The 17,714-nt window shown below is 42.2% G+C and overlaps 1 protein-coding gene across 2 annotated transcripts in view; it reads right to left on the reverse strand.

Annotated features, from left to right (window-relative positions):
• Positions 1-1,774: 1,774 nt before the first annotated feature.
• VTCN1 (V-set domain containing T cell activation inhibitor 1) overlaps positions 1,775-17,714 on the reverse strand; it is a 57,453-nt gene continuing 41,513 nt past the window's right edge. For both annotated transcript variants that reach the window (XM_059135183.1, XM_059135182.1), the window contains 4 exons: positions 14,144-14,491; positions 10,853-11,131; positions 5,829-5,998; positions 1,775-2,654 (listed from right to left, as the gene is read on the reverse strand). In XM_059135183.1, coding sequence (XP_058991166.1) covers positions 5,874-5,998; positions 10,853-11,131; positions 14,144-14,491 — 752 coding nt within the window. In that variant the 3' untranslated portion in view covers positions 1,775-2,654; positions 5,829-5,873. The remainder of the gene's footprint in view (positions 2,655-5,828; positions 5,999-10,852; positions 11,132-14,143; positions 14,492-17,714) is intronic.

Raw genomic sequence — 17,714 nt, forward strand, 5'->3', positions numbered from 1 at the left:
ACTTTTGGCTTGTTATGAAGAAGGGATATAGGACCAAGGTATTCATAAATTTCCTATTTGAAATGTTGTTTAGAGTTTGGGGTAAGGGACCTTCTAACTGAACCTCCTAAGGATACTCTTTAGGCCAGAAGGTTAGATTTGAACCGAAGCGGTAAAATAACACTGAAGGTCAAGTTATGACTTTTAGAAGATGCAGACATACAATTTTCTGGGGGAGCCAAACCCTTCAGTACACATAGGGGCTTCTGTAGCGATAAGTGCAGGGCCCCCTTCCAAGCTGCGATCTAACTGCTTTGCCTCAGGAAACAAGGCTTCCTGCGTGTATCTGTTTGACCCTCTTCTAAGAGCAGACTTCCAAGGGCTGCCTGCCTGGACCCCCGTCCTTATTTTGTCATCATCTTCAAGGGAGTCCAAGTACACAGCAGTGAAAACCAATAGACAAAACAGTGTGCGATTTGGTGCTAAATTGCGTGAATAGACCAAAAACCAAGAGTAAAATCATGTTGTATAAAACTGCTCAGAAACAGCTTCACGGGGAAAGAATTTTTGCTGGAGGGGAGGTAGAATGCGAAAAAAAAAAAAAAAAAAAAGACAGTAGAGAGCATTGCTAAGGCTCTGTTTCTGTGACAGTTAATTCTCACTCATGGCTTTCATACTGAAACTCCTGGAGATGACTGATGTGGAAGAGGAAACAAGACAAAGTCAGAAGAAGCAGGAGCTCAGGCACATTTTAAGACAGTCTGAATTAGAGCAGCCGGTGGGATGTGTGGAGACTTCCCCAGCCGGAGGGAGATTGGGAATTCCGTTTCATCAATAGAACCGAAGCATACCATGTATGCTGTGAAGCAGAAGCTTTATTATGCAGTATTGAACTGTGCACACCCTTTCCCTCTATTAATAGTGCACAGATTGAGGTCACTGTGCACTTAAAACAAATCTTCAAACAACCTGGGGATAGCTGGGAGCTGATACTTCACCTTGAAATTTGACTTGTTTGGTCAAATGTGCCTCTGGCATCAGATTTGAGCTTCTCCAGATGTTTGTGGTGTGTCATATTCTGGTTCTTGCACTTTAGCTGATACAATATGGTTGTCTAATGAATCTGCCATGTGCTCGTGGACAAGGCCAAAGAATGAACCTGGGTTGGGAATGTTTATTCTCTCACAGTTTGCTTTTTCAGTTTGGTTCAGCACTGGTCCCTTCTTGCAAAAGGCTGATTGGGACCAAGCTGGAAATACAGCAGGGAAGAGTTGTTCTGAAAGTCCCCTGAGAATTGGCCCTTTGCCAATTAAATTTTCTATAGATTTTATCCCTCTGCCAACTGTCAGTGCAATTTTTGGCAAGTCACATAATCTGAGGATTGCAAGTTACACACACTTCACCCTGGGCCTCTGGATCATCTGAAAAGTGAAAGGACTAGAAAAGATGATTTTGAGGTCCTTCGCCTCTAAGATTTGAGAATTTCTTAATTCCTGAATAGCAAACATCAGGTTTTTTGACACCAGAGCAATGGGTTTGTTTACCTGTATGTGTTCTCCCAAATGTTACCTGCCTCAAGCCACTGAGATCTTTCCCAGATGGACACACAGCAGGCTGGCAAAGCCTGTGGAGTTTCCATAAGAAAGTAGGCCCAGCCACTCCTATTTATTATCTTTTCATTCAACAAACATTTATTTAAGGTCTGTTACATGCTAGTTGCTAATCTTTAGAACTTGACCCATGGCTTTTTATCCATCTTATGTTTGCTTTCTTTGACAAGCCAGGCAGACAACAGTATAGGAAATGTGCATTTAATCATTCTCTTGAATGGTCAGAACTCAGAAATCTTAAGTTTTCTATAACAAAATGTAATACAGTCATGGTGGGTCCAAAGTGCCAGGGAGGCAGACCTCAACATGTGAAAAGTATGGAAAGGGGGAGGGGTGTGAGCAATACATTCTTTTTGATCAAAGCTTTATTCCCCGGTCCCATTTCAAAGGTCCATTGTCCCTGCTTTCAGAAGTCTCTGTGTGTTTCAAGGAGGGGACACGTTTTTATTTCCTTCATTGGAATTGTGACTGGGTCCTGAGATCAGAATTTGGAGCGAGAGACATTGAGATAGAACTCAGGCAGCTCTCACAGAACCTAATTTGTACCTTAGAATGAAGGGAAAGGAACCTGCTAGAGATGACTCCGTCAGGAATTCCTGGCTTCCTGAGCTCTGGCTCTCTGTGCTGAGACAATAGCCAAAGAGGCAGAGGAGAGTGCCTATCTGTAGGAAGCAAACCGGTTTTGTTAGTTCCCTCTTTTCTAGATCCTTTTGGAGGACTGACATTTGGGGCTGGGTAATTCTTTGTTGTGGGTGGATAATGCTGTACATTGTAGGATTTTGAGCAGCATCTCTGGGTTCTATCCATAACATTAGCACCCTCCCCTCTCCCCTGAGTTGTGCCAACTAAAATTGTCTCCAAACATTTTCAGATGTCCGCTTTGTGTGGGGAGGAGTGTGAAAAATCACACTGGGTGAGTCCCACCACTCTAGATGTTGTTGAAAGCTGAGGTTATCGCTGTCCGTGCAAGATAGAAAGTCGGAGCCTGACACTTCATGTTGACATAATGCCGTATACAGCGATGACGAGAGGTCCTTTCCCGGACCATTCAAGGATGCACGTCATCTGAGAAATCAAATGGCATTGGTTTGTTTAAAAAAGAAGATATTTGGATAATTTGGAAACCAGGGTGTCCCAACTACATGTTTTAAGTTACAATTATGACCGTGCCCACATTTCTTTAACATTTGTCAAGTGGGAGGAGATTCCAAGGCACTTTTGGCAGCATCCTAAGGAAAGGTGAGTTATTTGACCCATCACTACCTCTAAATTGTGACGTGGCAACTAATTAGCAGCTTCTTACTATATATACTGAGGTTTAATTTATGGATTATAAAATGTGGAGGTATTGCAAGTCAAAACTTTCTGGGAACTTAGAGCAATATTATAGCAATATAAAGATGCAGAGACAAGTCAGAGGCAATATCCCATCCTCTCACTCCCTGGATGTTGCTGGCGGGGGTTGCTTGTTAGTAAGGGGAGGTCCCTGAGGTACAGAGATCCACTTGTCTCCACTTGCAATTGACTTAGTCCTAACACATATCCAGTTCAGATGAGTTATGTTCCCAGCTTTTAATATATGTCTTTGAAGGGAGATTTATCTGGTTCATATTGGAGTCTTCTGTGGGTTGCTTTTGACTTTTTTTTTTTTTTTTGCTTCTTGATCTTATTTGTTCATTCCAAACCTCTAGACATGAATTCATTTCCCCCCAGAAATACAAAACTAGGTCAGATCTTACTGTGAAATAGTTCTGCAGATTCCTGGGATTCTGAAAATAACACAAATAGGATGTCCTTACAACCATTCAGTAAACATTTATGGAGAACCAGTTGTCTCTATGCCTGTATGAGGGTATCTCTTGTTCAGAGATGGGCTCATTTTTCTGTTATTTTGATGATGTTCTATCAAGACCACTTGCTACCATGGGTTGCTGGGGGATGAGATGGCTTGAGTCTCTTTTTCAGGAAGGGGATCATGCTTAGAGCAAACAGGAACAGAGAGATGAGCCAGGAGCAGTCTCCTGGGTAGAAGTAGAAAGATGACTTCTGCTTGAGTGTCCAACCAAAGAATGTATGTGACCTAAAATGTTGTGCTAAGCATCGGTTTGATGTGCAACCCTCCCAGGAGCTCCCTGGGAGTAGTCTGAAACCACACCCCCTTACTTGTAGGGCAGAGAGAGACAGAAGAAAGAGGCAGGCCACTCCAGGCCACTCCAGGTTGGTGGGTGGCAGTTTCAGTAAGCAAAGGTCATTTATACACGAGGCTTGTCCTGGGTACCAAGAAGACGAGTAGATCCTTGCAAGTCGTAAAAGTTAATATAGAGGTCATTACTAGGTTCGGTCACATATACTGTGCAAGGTGTTCTCAACGCCACAATATTATCTCAAGGCTGTGTCCTTGGAGCAGCCTCTGGGAGCAAGACAGACAAGTGGGATCCTTGTCCCAAGGACAGGGGTGGAGGTGAAGAGCCCCTGATCACCTGGGTCTAGCTCATGAGTCAACTGACAGTCACATCTTTTCAATGACCTTCCCCCACAGTTCCTTATGGTTTTACAAGTAATGATAATGATCTACTTATTTATTTCTTAAAAATTGATTTAAGGTTATGCCTCTGTAGTTGTATGGAGAAAGACTTGGGGTTGTAGCTAATCTGATAATCGTATATAACCTATGTATGCTGTGAGTGAACATTCTTTACATGCACGTCATGGCTTTTAAAAAAGGCTGCCAATTACTGCTCGAAGGGAATACAAGATAGAGATGAATAAGCCATACTTTGTAGGTCAGATTATCTAGTTGCAGAATGTTAAAAATTCATTTATAGTGTCGTGGGGAATCAAGGAAAGAAGAACGTGTTCCTTTTCTGCTAGTGAGATCCTCAAGGGAGCGTTTCCACAGGGAAATCTCTCTCCGCTGAAAACCGTGGAGGTGGGAACCGGTGGGTTTCCTTATAAAGAATCCATTTTCTGTGCTGCACTGTTGTGTTTGGAGAAGAGAAAGAAGGAAAAGCGGTCAACAGATCTTTGCCTGCCCTACTTAACAATCTGGGCAAGGATTATACGTGCCTTCGAGAGTGTAAGATATCATGAATTATTCATGCATGCCAAGGGGATATGGAAGAAACAGACCACTGGGAAAGTGGGCTATAAGCTGGGAAGCACTTAATTGAAATGGGTGAAGGAAGTGTGGCTTTGAACTGCCAGCAGTCTAGGAGACTTCCAGGAAGGGCAGTGAGAGAGGGAGCAAGGCCAGAGAGCGGAGCAGGCAGCTGACAGAAGCAGGAAGCGCAAGGAAAGAAACTCAAAGAGAGCTGTGACCACATGGCTGAGGACTTTGACACAAGAGTGCCCAGAGAGTCACCTTAGGTTCCAGAGCAAAGGAATGCTGTGATGAAAATAGCATTGGAATATATATATATATATATATATATATATATATATATATATATTTGGCATCTTATTTCCTATCAGTGGATGCAGGGAAAGGAAGAAGCAAGTATAGGGTTTTAGAACTAGGCTGGTGTATGAAATAATGGAGGCTGGAATAGGGTCGGTCTGAGGGACAACCCAGGAAAATGCCATGCGGCCTTGAATGTCAAGGATAGAGGGGGATCTAAATAGCTCTAAGCTTGCGAGCCCGGATGCCTTGTGGTGATGCCGCTGAGTCATGGGGCAGTGCTGGCTGGAGCTTCATGAACTTAGCCACACAGACTCCATACAAGACTATTCGGGGAGCAATATCCTACCAATAATTGGAGCCAGAGGACTGAAGTGACAGGCAGAAGTCTCAACACGGGGAGCCAGCTGGGGAGTCCTTTGTCAAACTTCTGGTCAGTAGGAGCTTTGTTGAGGGGCTAGGAGGAAGTCACTTGTGTGAGTGAGTGTATGCGTGTCCTGAGGCTTTATAAGATAACCGTGAAATCCAGAGGAACTCTCAGGGCCAAACATCTCTTTCTCTTTCTCTTTTTGCCTTGTGGCTAGATAACTTGGTAAAAGAAAAGATGTTTGAATTTGCACAAATATTTGACTTGCAGAGTTGTTTTTGCTGTAAGTGTATCGATGAGATCTACACTCTTTGTTCACACATATTTACCTTTCACAAGACTAGTAGGAACAGTACCCACTGCCCTGGCATTGTCAAATGTTTCTTTCTGAGGCTGTTGCTGGAGGTTGCTTGACTCTTGTTAGGAACACAGCACACACAGATCCAATCCCCACACCATTCGTGATTCATCTCACCTGTCATACCAATGACTTTGCATGTTTCTGTGTGGCCAGAGGACATTATTTTAGCATCAGGTAAGGGGAGAGAGGCAGGAGTACCCAGCTGATGGCAAAGAAAGAAGAGACACCCAGGGACGCCTTTGAGTTCAGCAGCTGTAGGTGACTCCGCCTTTTAATCTCAGAGTCTGCAAAGGGAGAGAAAAAAGTTCAGGGTCACAGAGGAAAAGCTGGATGTCTTCTTCACGTGGCTGCTTGGCAAAGAAAAGTTCCTGAAGAATAGAGTAAGTTGTTTCTAATACAACTTTTTACCCCCATTTGGGGGCAGTTTTGTACCCTATTCTCTACCTTTCTGTAACTGGCTTAAAATCAGAGCTTTCTCTTTCTTCAAAAGAAGTTCCATTCTGTTATCCACTCCCATGAACACTCAGCCAAATGAGAAACTAGACCAATAAAGAGATTGTTACTGCTTACCAAAAAAAGAATAGGATAAGGGGTCATGGCCAGTCCTTGGTTTCAGACACATTTTTTTTTCCTGTAGGCAGTGACCTTTACATTTCCTTCACACTACTACAAGGCGATGTGAAAGTATTGTTCCCATTTTGAAGCCAAGAAAGGGAGAAGTGAAGGAATGAGACTACTCTTCTTTTACTGTATTTGCTCCTTAGGCAATCTAATCCCATTTAATTCATTTCAGCTTTGACTTTTATTAGGCAGGCTATTCAGCTTAAACATGCCTCATTTTCTTTACCTAGAAAATAAGGCTAAGATGGTAATGGGCTTCACAGAGTTGTTTTGAGGATGTAAAGCCTGAGATACAACAGGAACTCGCATGTAATAAGCACCCAACAGGTATCACCTGTAACACTAAGAGGGACCCCACTCGAGCCCAATAAGCATGACTTCCATTAAGCTGAGCATCTCCAAACCCACCTTCTTAGTCTGAGCTCTGTCCTGAGTTCCACATCTAGATTTGTGGTTGCCACTGTATATGTCCATTAAAAATTTAATTATTCAGTAAATATTTTGGGGGCAACTGCTGTTGGGGTTCAAAAGAGTCCAGTAAGTAATACCCTTTTCCCCACCTGAGTTCTCAACCAATTAAAGGGTAAGACAAAAAGAATGAGGCAATTGGAAGGCCAAAATATCACCTTTATCACTGGTTAAGTGTGATAATAAAAGATGAAGCTTTATCTGCAGGTAGATGGGCTGCAGCCCAGACCTTCCCAGTGACGGGCAGCACCAGACTGGGGCAGGCTTCCTGCTGCAAGGACAGATTCTGCTTCTAGGAACTCATGGCTTGGGGGAGCAGACTTTCTGAGGGTTAGCTGGAGAGAAAAGGTAAAAGAAAGAGCCAAAATCTTTGTGTCTAACTTTTACTAAGGTCACGAATCAGATAAATTAACTCCTCTCACTCTGGAGAGGAGGGGAAGAAGGGAGACGAGAAAGCCTAGAAGGGTTACATGGATGAGAATCCTTTCTCGTGGAGGGAAGTATGTAGAGGAGGGTTGAAGTTTATGCTGTCATATGCTGGGTAATGTGTTGTAAGCGTTGGACATCTCTGCCTACGTGCACGATGGACGCCTCCAACTTCTCAGCAAATCCTCAACTTCATGTTGCTTCTCCTATTTTAATTTCGTTTGCTAGCATCACTAACCTCCTAAGCACCTGGGGTAGAAACATCAGACCCATTTTGACTTCCTCTTTCTCTTGTCCTTCATATTTGTGTCATGAAGATGATTTTTTTCATCAGCTTTTGATTCTTCCTCTTTCTTTTCTATTGCCGTTCAGTTAAAGCTCTCATAATTTCTCCCCTGGACCACTCACATAGGCTCCTGACTTTATACCTTCCTATTCTAACAAAACCATTCTCTTCTCCAAAGCCCACCTTGAACTCTGCCTCCTCTACTCAGCCAGTCATAATTAACTATTCTTTCCCCTAGACACCACATCTACACTGGAATCCGTTCCTCTTAGGACATTTATGCTATTATGCTATTCACCTCCGTATCATCGGACTTAAAAATTGCATTGCACGTATTTGGCACACAATAGATACTTGCTGAATGAATGACCTAAATTAGAAGTAGAGTCCAAGAACATAGGATGTAAACTCTGCCATCTTACCCAATTGTTTAAAAAATACACTCACTTTGTATGTGGCAAAGCTAAATAAGTCGGAGTTGGACCCTAAGACTTTCAGTCTTTGGATTGAAAAGTCTTCTCAAAGCCAGGTTGGAACCAAATATTTTCTGAAATTTGAGCTATGTCTTGCTACCATATTGTATTTAGTCCTAGCACTGATACATGGGACACTTGTCCTGATGTATTCAATAAGCAGGTATGGAAAAAGAATCTGCTCACTGAATCAAAGATGTGCTCAATTTCTTTGGTTTGTTCAGTTATTGTCCTTTCCATTGGAAGGCATTAGTTATACAGTTTGGGGATACTTATTGAGATCTGAACTGAGACACTGCTGTTAACACCTATCCTTCTAAATGCCCAATGCTTCATTTCCCCCTTTTCTTCAGGGAAGGTCTTCCATCAGGTACTGCCTCATTGATCTATGTGTGGGCAACTGACCCAAGTGGAGCCTTTCTGAGAATGTGGAATAGGACTGTGGAATTAAGGCTCACTCTGGTTACTCTATTGAGTGAGAGAGACTATTAAAACTAGGAACTCTTCGGAATCTCATTCTGCCCTATAGACTAAAACAGAAGAAATTAAATTAGTAACAAGAGAATAAAGTAGAGGGTTGAAAAGCCCAGTGGAATTTAAATTCCTGGTTCCAGCAGGTCCTGAAACCAAATTGTGCTTCCTGTTCTTAGTTTCATGAAATGTACTAATTCTCTTTTATTGAATTCTCCATTTAGCTTAGGGTTATTTGAGTTGGGTTTTTTGTTACAGTCAACTAAAAGCATTCTATTCACTAGTCAACAATTTGTTCCTTAGGATAGTGGAAGAGCTCTCTTTTTCTCATATGTATGATTTTTTTAATAGATACTTTTTTATTGTGATAGAAACATAAAATTTACCATATTTACCATTTTAAGTGTACAGTTTAATAGTTTTAACCATATTCACATTATTATGAAACATTTTCAAAATTTTTTCATTTTAATCTGAAACTCTATACCCATTAAACAACTCCCTTTGCTTTTCCCTCCCCCACAAGCTGCTGGTAACCACCATTCTACTTTCTGTTCCTATGAATTTGACGGCTACTTTAGAGATCTCATGTAAGTAGAATCATACAGTATTTGTCTACCACTGGCTTATTTCACTTAGCATGATACCCTGAAAATTTATTCATGTTGTAGCATGTGAAAGAATTTCCTTCCTTTTTAAGGGTGAATAATATTCCATTGTATGTATATACCACCTTTTTTTTTTTTTTTTTTTTTTTAAGAGAGAGTGTGTGTCTGAGTTGGGGTGGGGCTGGGGAGGGAAAGAGGGGAGAGCACAGAGGGAATCTCAAGCAGGCTCCCCACCCAATGTGGAGCTTGACCTGGGGCTCTATCTCACAACCCTGAGATCATGACCTGAGCCGAAATGGAGCCACCAACTGAGCCACCCAGATGCCCCAATATATCACTTTTATTTTATTCATTAATCTGCTACAGACATTTTGGGTTGGTTCTATCTCTTGGCTATTGTGACTCATGCTGCTATGAACATGGGTGTATGATTATCTCTTTGAGAACGTGCTTTCCATTCTTTGGGTACTGTTAGATCATATGGTAGTTCTATTTTTAATTCTTTGAGAAATTTCCATACTATTTTCCATAGCAGTTGCAACATTTTACAATCTCATCAACACATGCAAAATGTTCCAATTTCTTCATATCCTCACCAATACTTGTTATTTTCTGTTTTTGTTTTTTTTTTTTTGTTTTTTGTTTTTGTTTTTTAATAGTAGCTATCCTAACGCTTGTGAGGTGATACTGTGATTTGGATTTGCATTTCTCTGATGATTAGTGATATCAAACATCTTTTCATATGTTTGTTGGGCCATTTGTTTATCTTCTTGGAGAAATGTCTATTCAAGGCCTTTGTGCATTTTTTAATTGGGTTATTTGATTTTTTTGTAGTTAAGTTGTAAGAATTTTTCATGTATTCTGGATATATGATATGATTTGCAAATACTTTCTCTCATTTCATAGGTTGCCTTTTCATATACATACTTTTAAATTAAAAAGTAAGCTGACAAAAATATGATTTATACAGTTAAATTCAGCAAATATTTATAGGGCACTTAAATGTTCAAGGTATTCCACCTGGTTCTGGGCTTGATATAAAACAGCAGTTCTCCTGACATACTCCCTCCACTATAGACTGAATTTAATTCAGCTGCAGTAGAGATGGTCTTAAAAGTCATAATCCCATCTGTACATTTTTTTGACACTAGCTCAACCCTAGCTTTTTTATACACTGAAGCAGAGAAACTAGGGTGCTGGGCCTCATGGAGCCCTACTCTTTTAGTCTGGGAGGCCAGTTCAATCTGGAGCTTTCTGATTAATGCTGGGCCAACATTAATGGGATCGTGAGCCAGTCCTAGGTGGGCTGAGTAAGTTGGAGTTGGAGCCTAAGATTTTTAGTCTTCAGATCGAAAGTCTTCTCAAAGGCAGGCTAGAACCAAATCAGTTTTGGGTGGGGGACTTGGGACACAGATCACCAACTGAATATATCAAAGATGTCAAATGATTGTCATTTCCCCCATTGCTTCACCAAAGCAGTCCTTTTGAGTTAGACAGGGCCACAGAATCCTAAGCACTGGTCTCTAGGCATCCATCCCCACCCAGTCAATGAGAAGGCTTACAAGATGAAGCCTCATTGTGATTTTTGACCTGTATTCCATAAATATTGTTTCGTGTTAGTCTTATGTATATCAGTCCCAACTGTAATTGTGATCAAGTTCTCCATGAAGAGGACTCTCAAGCTTTCTATGACCCAATACATAATATATCTGTTAAACCAATTAGATTTTAATTTGTATTTGATTTTAGCCCAATAAACCATGCAAAAATTGTGGAGAAACCCACCTGTCACTTTGATATCACCTGTGGCTTTGGCAATGTTGTTCTCAATCATACAGGAGTATGTGTTGTTGATTGTGACATTGTAGAGTACAGACACAACCTTCATGGTCACATTCTCAGGGTTCAGCTCAAAGCTGGTATTGGAGACCTCTGAGAAGTTGGCTCCCTGGTCAACTTGGGATGCCCAGACCACTGTAGGCTGGGGGAACCATCGGGGAGCCTCACACCGTAAGCTCTCTGAGCTGGCATTATAGTCCACATTCACCTCTGGGATGCTGAAGGCTGCAGGGATGAAAGTCAAAAGGGACAGATGTCAAGGTCATACAGATAAAATAATATAGCCTTTGAAGAGCTAGTTCTTTTTTTTTTTTTTTTAAAGGTTTTATTTATTTATTTGACAGAGATTGAGAGAGAGAGACAGAGATCACAAGCAGGCAGAGAGGCAGGCAGAGGCAGAGAGAGAAGCAGGCTCCCCGCCGAGCAAGGAGCCCGACGCGGGGCTCAATCCCAGGACCCTGATCATGACCTGAGCTGAAGGCAGCGGCTTAACCCACTGAGCCACCCAGGCGCCCCGAAGAGCTAGTTCTTAAAAACAGTCATTTCTACCACTGAAGTGACTCAGTACTTCCCAAATGGGCTGCCTGTGTATGGCCCATTGTATTATAGATGCAAATAATGACTTACACAACCCTTTGACAAAAATCACAAACTCCAAGGACCTAAGTTCTAGGTATAATTGTTATAACAAATTTCTCCAACAAAGAGGAGTTCCAATTTGTCCCTTAAAGATAAGGGATAAAGCTGATCACAGAATGTTTATTCCTTAAGGATTTGGGGCATTTTCTCAGGCACCTGAGAAGCTTCTTGGATGTTATGTATTTTTCTGCCTGGAGGATAAAGTTAGGGTGGGGAGGCAGAGGGAGAAGGAAAAAACAAACAGCATTCACTCGTCACCCACAGAAATTCCATACACGGGACTTGTCATCACGGGGGTTGGATTTTGCTTGGGTGGAGACGCTCCAGTCCTGGTATCCAGGGGTAGAGACAGTCATTTGTTTTCTTCTAAGATAATCCTCCTTACTGGGGAGGTACGTGAACTTTGAAATTGAGACTATTTTCCTCTGATATCCAGGCAATGAGACATTTGTGGAAAAATGTTAAGACCTGGACTTTTGACTATAAAATGCTTATTATGCCAAATGGCAAGATCCAAGTTATTAATTTATTTGGCACTTTTGTTTGCCTGGGACTGTGCTGGGACTGAGTGACTGGTGAAAGGAAAGCCCTGATTGCCCTTAGAGAATCTTCCATGTAGCAGGGGAGAGGAGACTCATCTGCTCACAGCAGGCAGGGAATGAACTCCTGGGAGATGATGTAAGTTGCTGAGAGTACATGATAATGAACCACCATTTATTGAGGGTGCATTCCTTGCCAGGTGCCAAATTCCAGACATTATTTCATTTGATCCTCACTACAGTTCTAGAGATCTGTCTTATTATCAGCATTTACAAAAACAAGCTTTTAATTTTGGAATGATTTTAGATTTACAGAAACATTGCCAAGATAGCACAGAGAGTTCTTATATATACCTCACTGTTTTCCCTAATGTTAACATCTTAACCATGGTATATTTGTCAAAACCTAGAAACCATCACTGACATATAACTACTAACTCATCTCCAGACTTCATCTATATTTTACCAGTTTTTCCACTCACGTCCTTTTTCTTCCCAGGATCCCATATTGCATTTAATTGGCATGTCCTCTTAGGTTCCTCTGGTCTGTGTCAGTTTCTCAGTCTTTCTGTGTTTTTCATGATCTTGACAGTCTGAGTGGTCCAGTTCAGGTATTTTGTCGTTACCCCAACCTCTATTGGAATTTGTCTGGGGGTTTTCTCATGAGGCTATGGGTTTTGGAGAGAAGGCCATAGAAGGAAAAGTGCCCTTCTCATCATATCACATAAGAATGCATACTGTTGACATGACATTGATGATGTTAACTTTGATCACCTGGCTGAGGCAGTATTTGCCAGGTTTCTCTGGAAGCTGGACCTCACTAAGAAAAACACACCCGAAGTGTGGTCAAGGGGGAGGGAGGTTGTACTAAGCTCCACCTCCTGGAGTGGGGAGATCTAAATACATTATTTGGAATTCATCTGTAAGGAAGATTTGGGTCATCTCCCTCATGTTTATGGAAGTTGATAAAGTTGATCACAAAATGTTCATGTGTATTTGTTGAATACTTGGAGTTCTCATTTACTACCATGCTGTTTGTTTTGTTGCTCAGATTGTTCCAGCTTTGCCATTGGAAGTCCTTTGAGTTGGCTCCAGTGTCCCTTTGACATGACCCTATTAATCCCCATTTTAAGATGAATAAACTGAAGGTCAGTGAATTTGCCTTGCCCAGGTCCCAGTACTTGCCCAGGTCTGGCTCTACATCTGTAGAAACACATGTCAGGAAGTGTCCAAGGAAGGCCTGTGTAGACTAGTGTAGGCCAGGAGGCCTCAGGTTACTTTCTGCCTATTTTGTAAGTCCTTTCTTAAATGCCAGATTCTCCATGGGGGCTCTCCAATCCCTACCCTCCCTATGCATCTGGATGTGATCCCTCTCCCCCTGCATCCCCAAATTACTCTGTATTTCTCTTAAAGCATTTGATAGACTTTACCGATTATAATAAGTATTTACCTATTTTTCTTATCTCTGCCCCAGCCCTCAACTCTATAGGCTGTGGCTTAACCCACTGAGCCACCCAGGCGCCCCAACCTGAGTTTCTTATACATAAATTCACCAAGCTGAGTTGATAAGGAAGGGTGAATTTCACTGGGGGAGGATTAGTGAGTTTCTAGAACAATATTGGTTTTGGTCAGTTCCCTTTGAACTTCTCCTAAAATGGGTTCCATTGCCATGAGTCCCTGGAGGTACTGATTTCAGACTTGGGCTAGGGCCTGCTTAGCGTAGAACAGTGTCAGGCCAGATCACAGGTTTCTCTTACCAGCAACAACAAAGGTGGTATACCATAAAGGAGACCACATTTATTTTGGTAAAATATTTCAGAGAATATACCTGAAAATCCAGAGAAGACTAGAATCCAGAACAGAAGATTTTAAGCCTAATCTTACAAGGGGGCTATTTTGGGAGTGGGTGTGGGTCTTGGACAGCAAGGATGGCTGCTGGCAAGGAAGGTCTTTGTCTTCTTGGTCGCTCATGAGCATAACATATTTCAGCAGCAACCCATTGTCTTTAGCCCCAAATACCTTTGGGCGCTCTCTTTCCCCCTTTCCAAAAGTAACTCACCTCCAGTTTTATACTCAAGATTAGCATTCCCCTTGCCTTTGGAGGTGATGATGTAACATTGGTAGGTGCCAGCATCTGTGAGTTGCACGTTCTTCAGCCTCAGAGAGGCATTGCCACCTATCACTTGATCAGCAAACACTGCTGTCCGGCCTCTGAACATTTCATCTTGGTCTGACAGGTCGTCTTTGCCTTCTTTGAACTCATGTACCAAGCCTATAACACCTTCCTTCAGCCACTGTATCACGATATCAGAAAGTTTGATGTCAGGTTCAAAAGTGCAACTCAGGATTCCATCCTCCCCGATGTTTCCTGCTGAGGTCAGAGTAGTGACTGTAATGGAGTGTCTCCCTGCAATTCAGGAAGCAAGAGTCAATGCCCAGGGAAGTTTTTGAATGTCTACAGCCAAACCCTTCATTACCAAAGGCCAAACAGAGACTTCTGTAATAAACTGGAAATATAGAAGAACAGGAGAGGCATAAAAAAAAGAAGACATAAGAACAGAAAGAACAGGAAGACAGTAATCTTGAGTCTACAGCAGATCTGCTCCTTGAGAACAAGCAACCCAACCCTTGAGAGGCACCAAGGAGAGAACGTATTGAACTTGGAGTTTGAAGATGAGAATTCAAGTCCTGGCTTTGTCATCTGATAGCTGTGTGGCCTTGAAAAAGTCATGTAACCTATCTGGGTCTCAGAGAGATGGAGGCGGTATTATCTGTCTTACCTATCTTAAAGGGTTCTCGTGAGGATCAAATCAAATGGATGTGAACTTGATTTGCAAACTGTAATTACACACATAAGGTATTGTTATTCTTAGTTAACCAGAAGTGGCCCAGAAGTGAAACCCCATGTTAACTAAATGTGGCTAGCAATTTGGAAGAATGCTAAATTCTAAAGGGCTGTTACTTATATCTCCATTTAAATGGTGAAGAAACCAACGACAAGATAAGTGTCTTGGTCAAGAGTATATTAAGAGTGAGGTGCCTGGGTGGCTCAGTTGGTTGAGCTACTGTCTTCAGCTCAGGTCATGATCCTGGAGTTCTGGGAGAGAGCCCCCCATTGGGCCCCCTGCTCAGCAGGAGATCTGCTTCTCCCTCTGCCCTTCCCCCTCTCATGCTCTCTCTCATTCTCTCTCTCAAATAAATAAATAAATAAAATCTTTAAAAAATAAAAGGGTATATAGAAAGAGTGATGGCATAATGCAGAATGGTACTTAATTAAATTGATTTTTGGCTTAAGATAGAAGTCACTTCCTCCTCTCCAAACATACCACCAGGAGAAATATTAATTACGATGCCAGCCATGTCCACGACCTCTCCCTCAATTGCCCAGTGGATGGCCTGGATAGTCTGAGAAGCATCGGCCAACTGTTCTCTCCTCACTGGACACTGCTGGCTGGGGATGCCTGTAGGAGGGTGATTCAATTAACTGAATCTTCTTGAGAGGCTCCTTCTGTGATTGGATATGCAGTGAAGAAGAGGAGGGGTATTGGATCCCAAGACGAGAGTAGAGCAGTTAGAAAGAAGTATGGGGGAGAGAACATGAGAGAGAAAGATGAAGAGAGTCTTCCATCCCTGGAGCTGTCTTAGATCCCGAGGATTTTCAAGTCTAGTTCCTGTCCTAATTTCTGAGTATCCTTTATGTAAACACTTTCTATTAAAACAGTCTGCACAAACTTCTCTTTCTTACAACCCCAAAAGTCCAAATTGATGGGTCCTGAGTACTTCTCAACTGCACTTCTTAGCTTCCTTATTGCTATTGCTGCCTCTGATCTTTGCCTCCATCCAATCTCTTTTGTAAAATTGCATGAATCTTACAGGTAGGCCATAAAATACAATCTGGACGTGTCCGTTTTATAATCACTAATCTTCCACGGTTCCCAAGGGCTGGGGACTGAAGTTCAGACGCTAGCATGGCCTTCAAAGCTAAATGCGTCATGGCACAAATAGTGCAGAGCACATAGTGAATGCCCCATAGACATTAGTTCTTACTGTTACCTTTCCAGCCCCATTTCCTACCACATCCTTTCATAGTCTCTACTGCTTATAGATATCAAGTGATTTATTGATTTTCTGCTTTCACGGGAAAGAAACATAAGCAAAGCGTACCTGCTATTTTTCAGATTTCAGAGATAAACTTTATGAACATAACGATATTCTTGGGGTTTCACCCCAAGGGACTGGAGTTAATTGGCTCCCAGGCCTTTGTAAAGTAGGTGAAGGTAATGGATGAGGGACAGAGCTGGGGAAGCTAAGCCGGATGGATTTATTTGAGAAAGAACAGAGAGTTGTTAGTGGGAGAAAAATTATAGGTTAAAAAAGAGGCAGAGGAAACAAAACCTGTGCATACGGTGGATTGGGAGAATGTTTTAGGGGCTTCAGAGCGTGGGGGAAGAGGGACTTTGGAGCAGCGGCCGTGCACGGTGGCTATGCACGTGGGAGATTTGGGAGAGAAATTATGAAAGAGGCTAGGATGAGGTTTTGCTGTGTAATATGGATGCAACACACCCCATCCTCTGCCTTGGCATTTTTCTGAACATGCTTTAAAGATTGAATTTGCTTTTCAATTATTTTTACTTGACAGGCTAATATCCACGACATTCCAGGCTAGTACTGGTTATACAATTATACTATGCTTCTTCACACCCCGGTTCATCCTGCACCTACAATTTATAGTTCCCTCCTCTCCTTTATCACCAGTTATCCAAATTCTACTTATATTCAAGGCTGTTCAGATGGCAGCCCTTGCATGAAACCCTCTTTTGATCTGCCAAGACAGAGTTAATAGATTTTCTACTCTCCCGTAACACTTCCCCTTGCCTTTATTATAGCAGCGGTCTCCTTCTACCTTGTGTCTAGTCTGGCCCTGGCACAAATTTGTAAGCTTTTCAAGGACAGAAACTGTCTTAATGATTTTTGTAAGTCATCTAATGCTACGCTGGTTCACTGTATATGTCAACTTGACTGAGGCCCTGGGATGCCCAGACATTTGGTCAAACCTTCAGAGGTATCTGTGAGGATGTTTCTGGATAAGATTAACCCTTGAAGCCGTAGACTGAGTAAAGGAGATCATCCTCCTTAATATGGGGGAGGGGCTTATCCAATCAGTGGAAGACCTGAATAGAACAGAAAAGCCTGAGTGAGAGGGAACTCCTACTTCCTGACTGCTTTCAGCTGGGGTGTTAGTCTTTTTCTGCCTTTGGACTGGAACTGAATCTGTCTTCTTGGATCTTGAGCCTGCCAGTTTGGGGACTGGAGCTACACCCTTGGCTTTCCTGGTTCTCAAGCCTTTGGACTCAGATTGGAACTAGACCATCTGGGTCTCCAGCTTGCAGGCAGCAGATCTTGGGATTGTCAGCCTCCATAATCATGTGAGCCAATTCTTTCTAAATCTGTATTTCTCTCATATCACACACACACACACACACACACACACACACACACACACACACACACAATCCTATTGGTTCTGCTTCTTTGGATAAGCCTGACTAATATGAATTTCAGTACTGAGAAGTGGGGTGCTGGTGTAAGAGATACCTAAGCATGTTGAAGAAGCTTTGCAGCTGGGTAAT

The sequence above is a fragment of the Mustela lutreola genome, chromosome 10 (genome assembly GCF_030435805.1).
Source record: "Mustela lutreola isolate mMusLut2 chromosome 10, mMusLut2.pri, whole genome shotgun sequence".
NCBI classification, from domain to species: Eukaryota; Metazoa; Chordata; class Mammalia; order Carnivora; family Mustelidae; genus Mustela; species Mustela lutreola.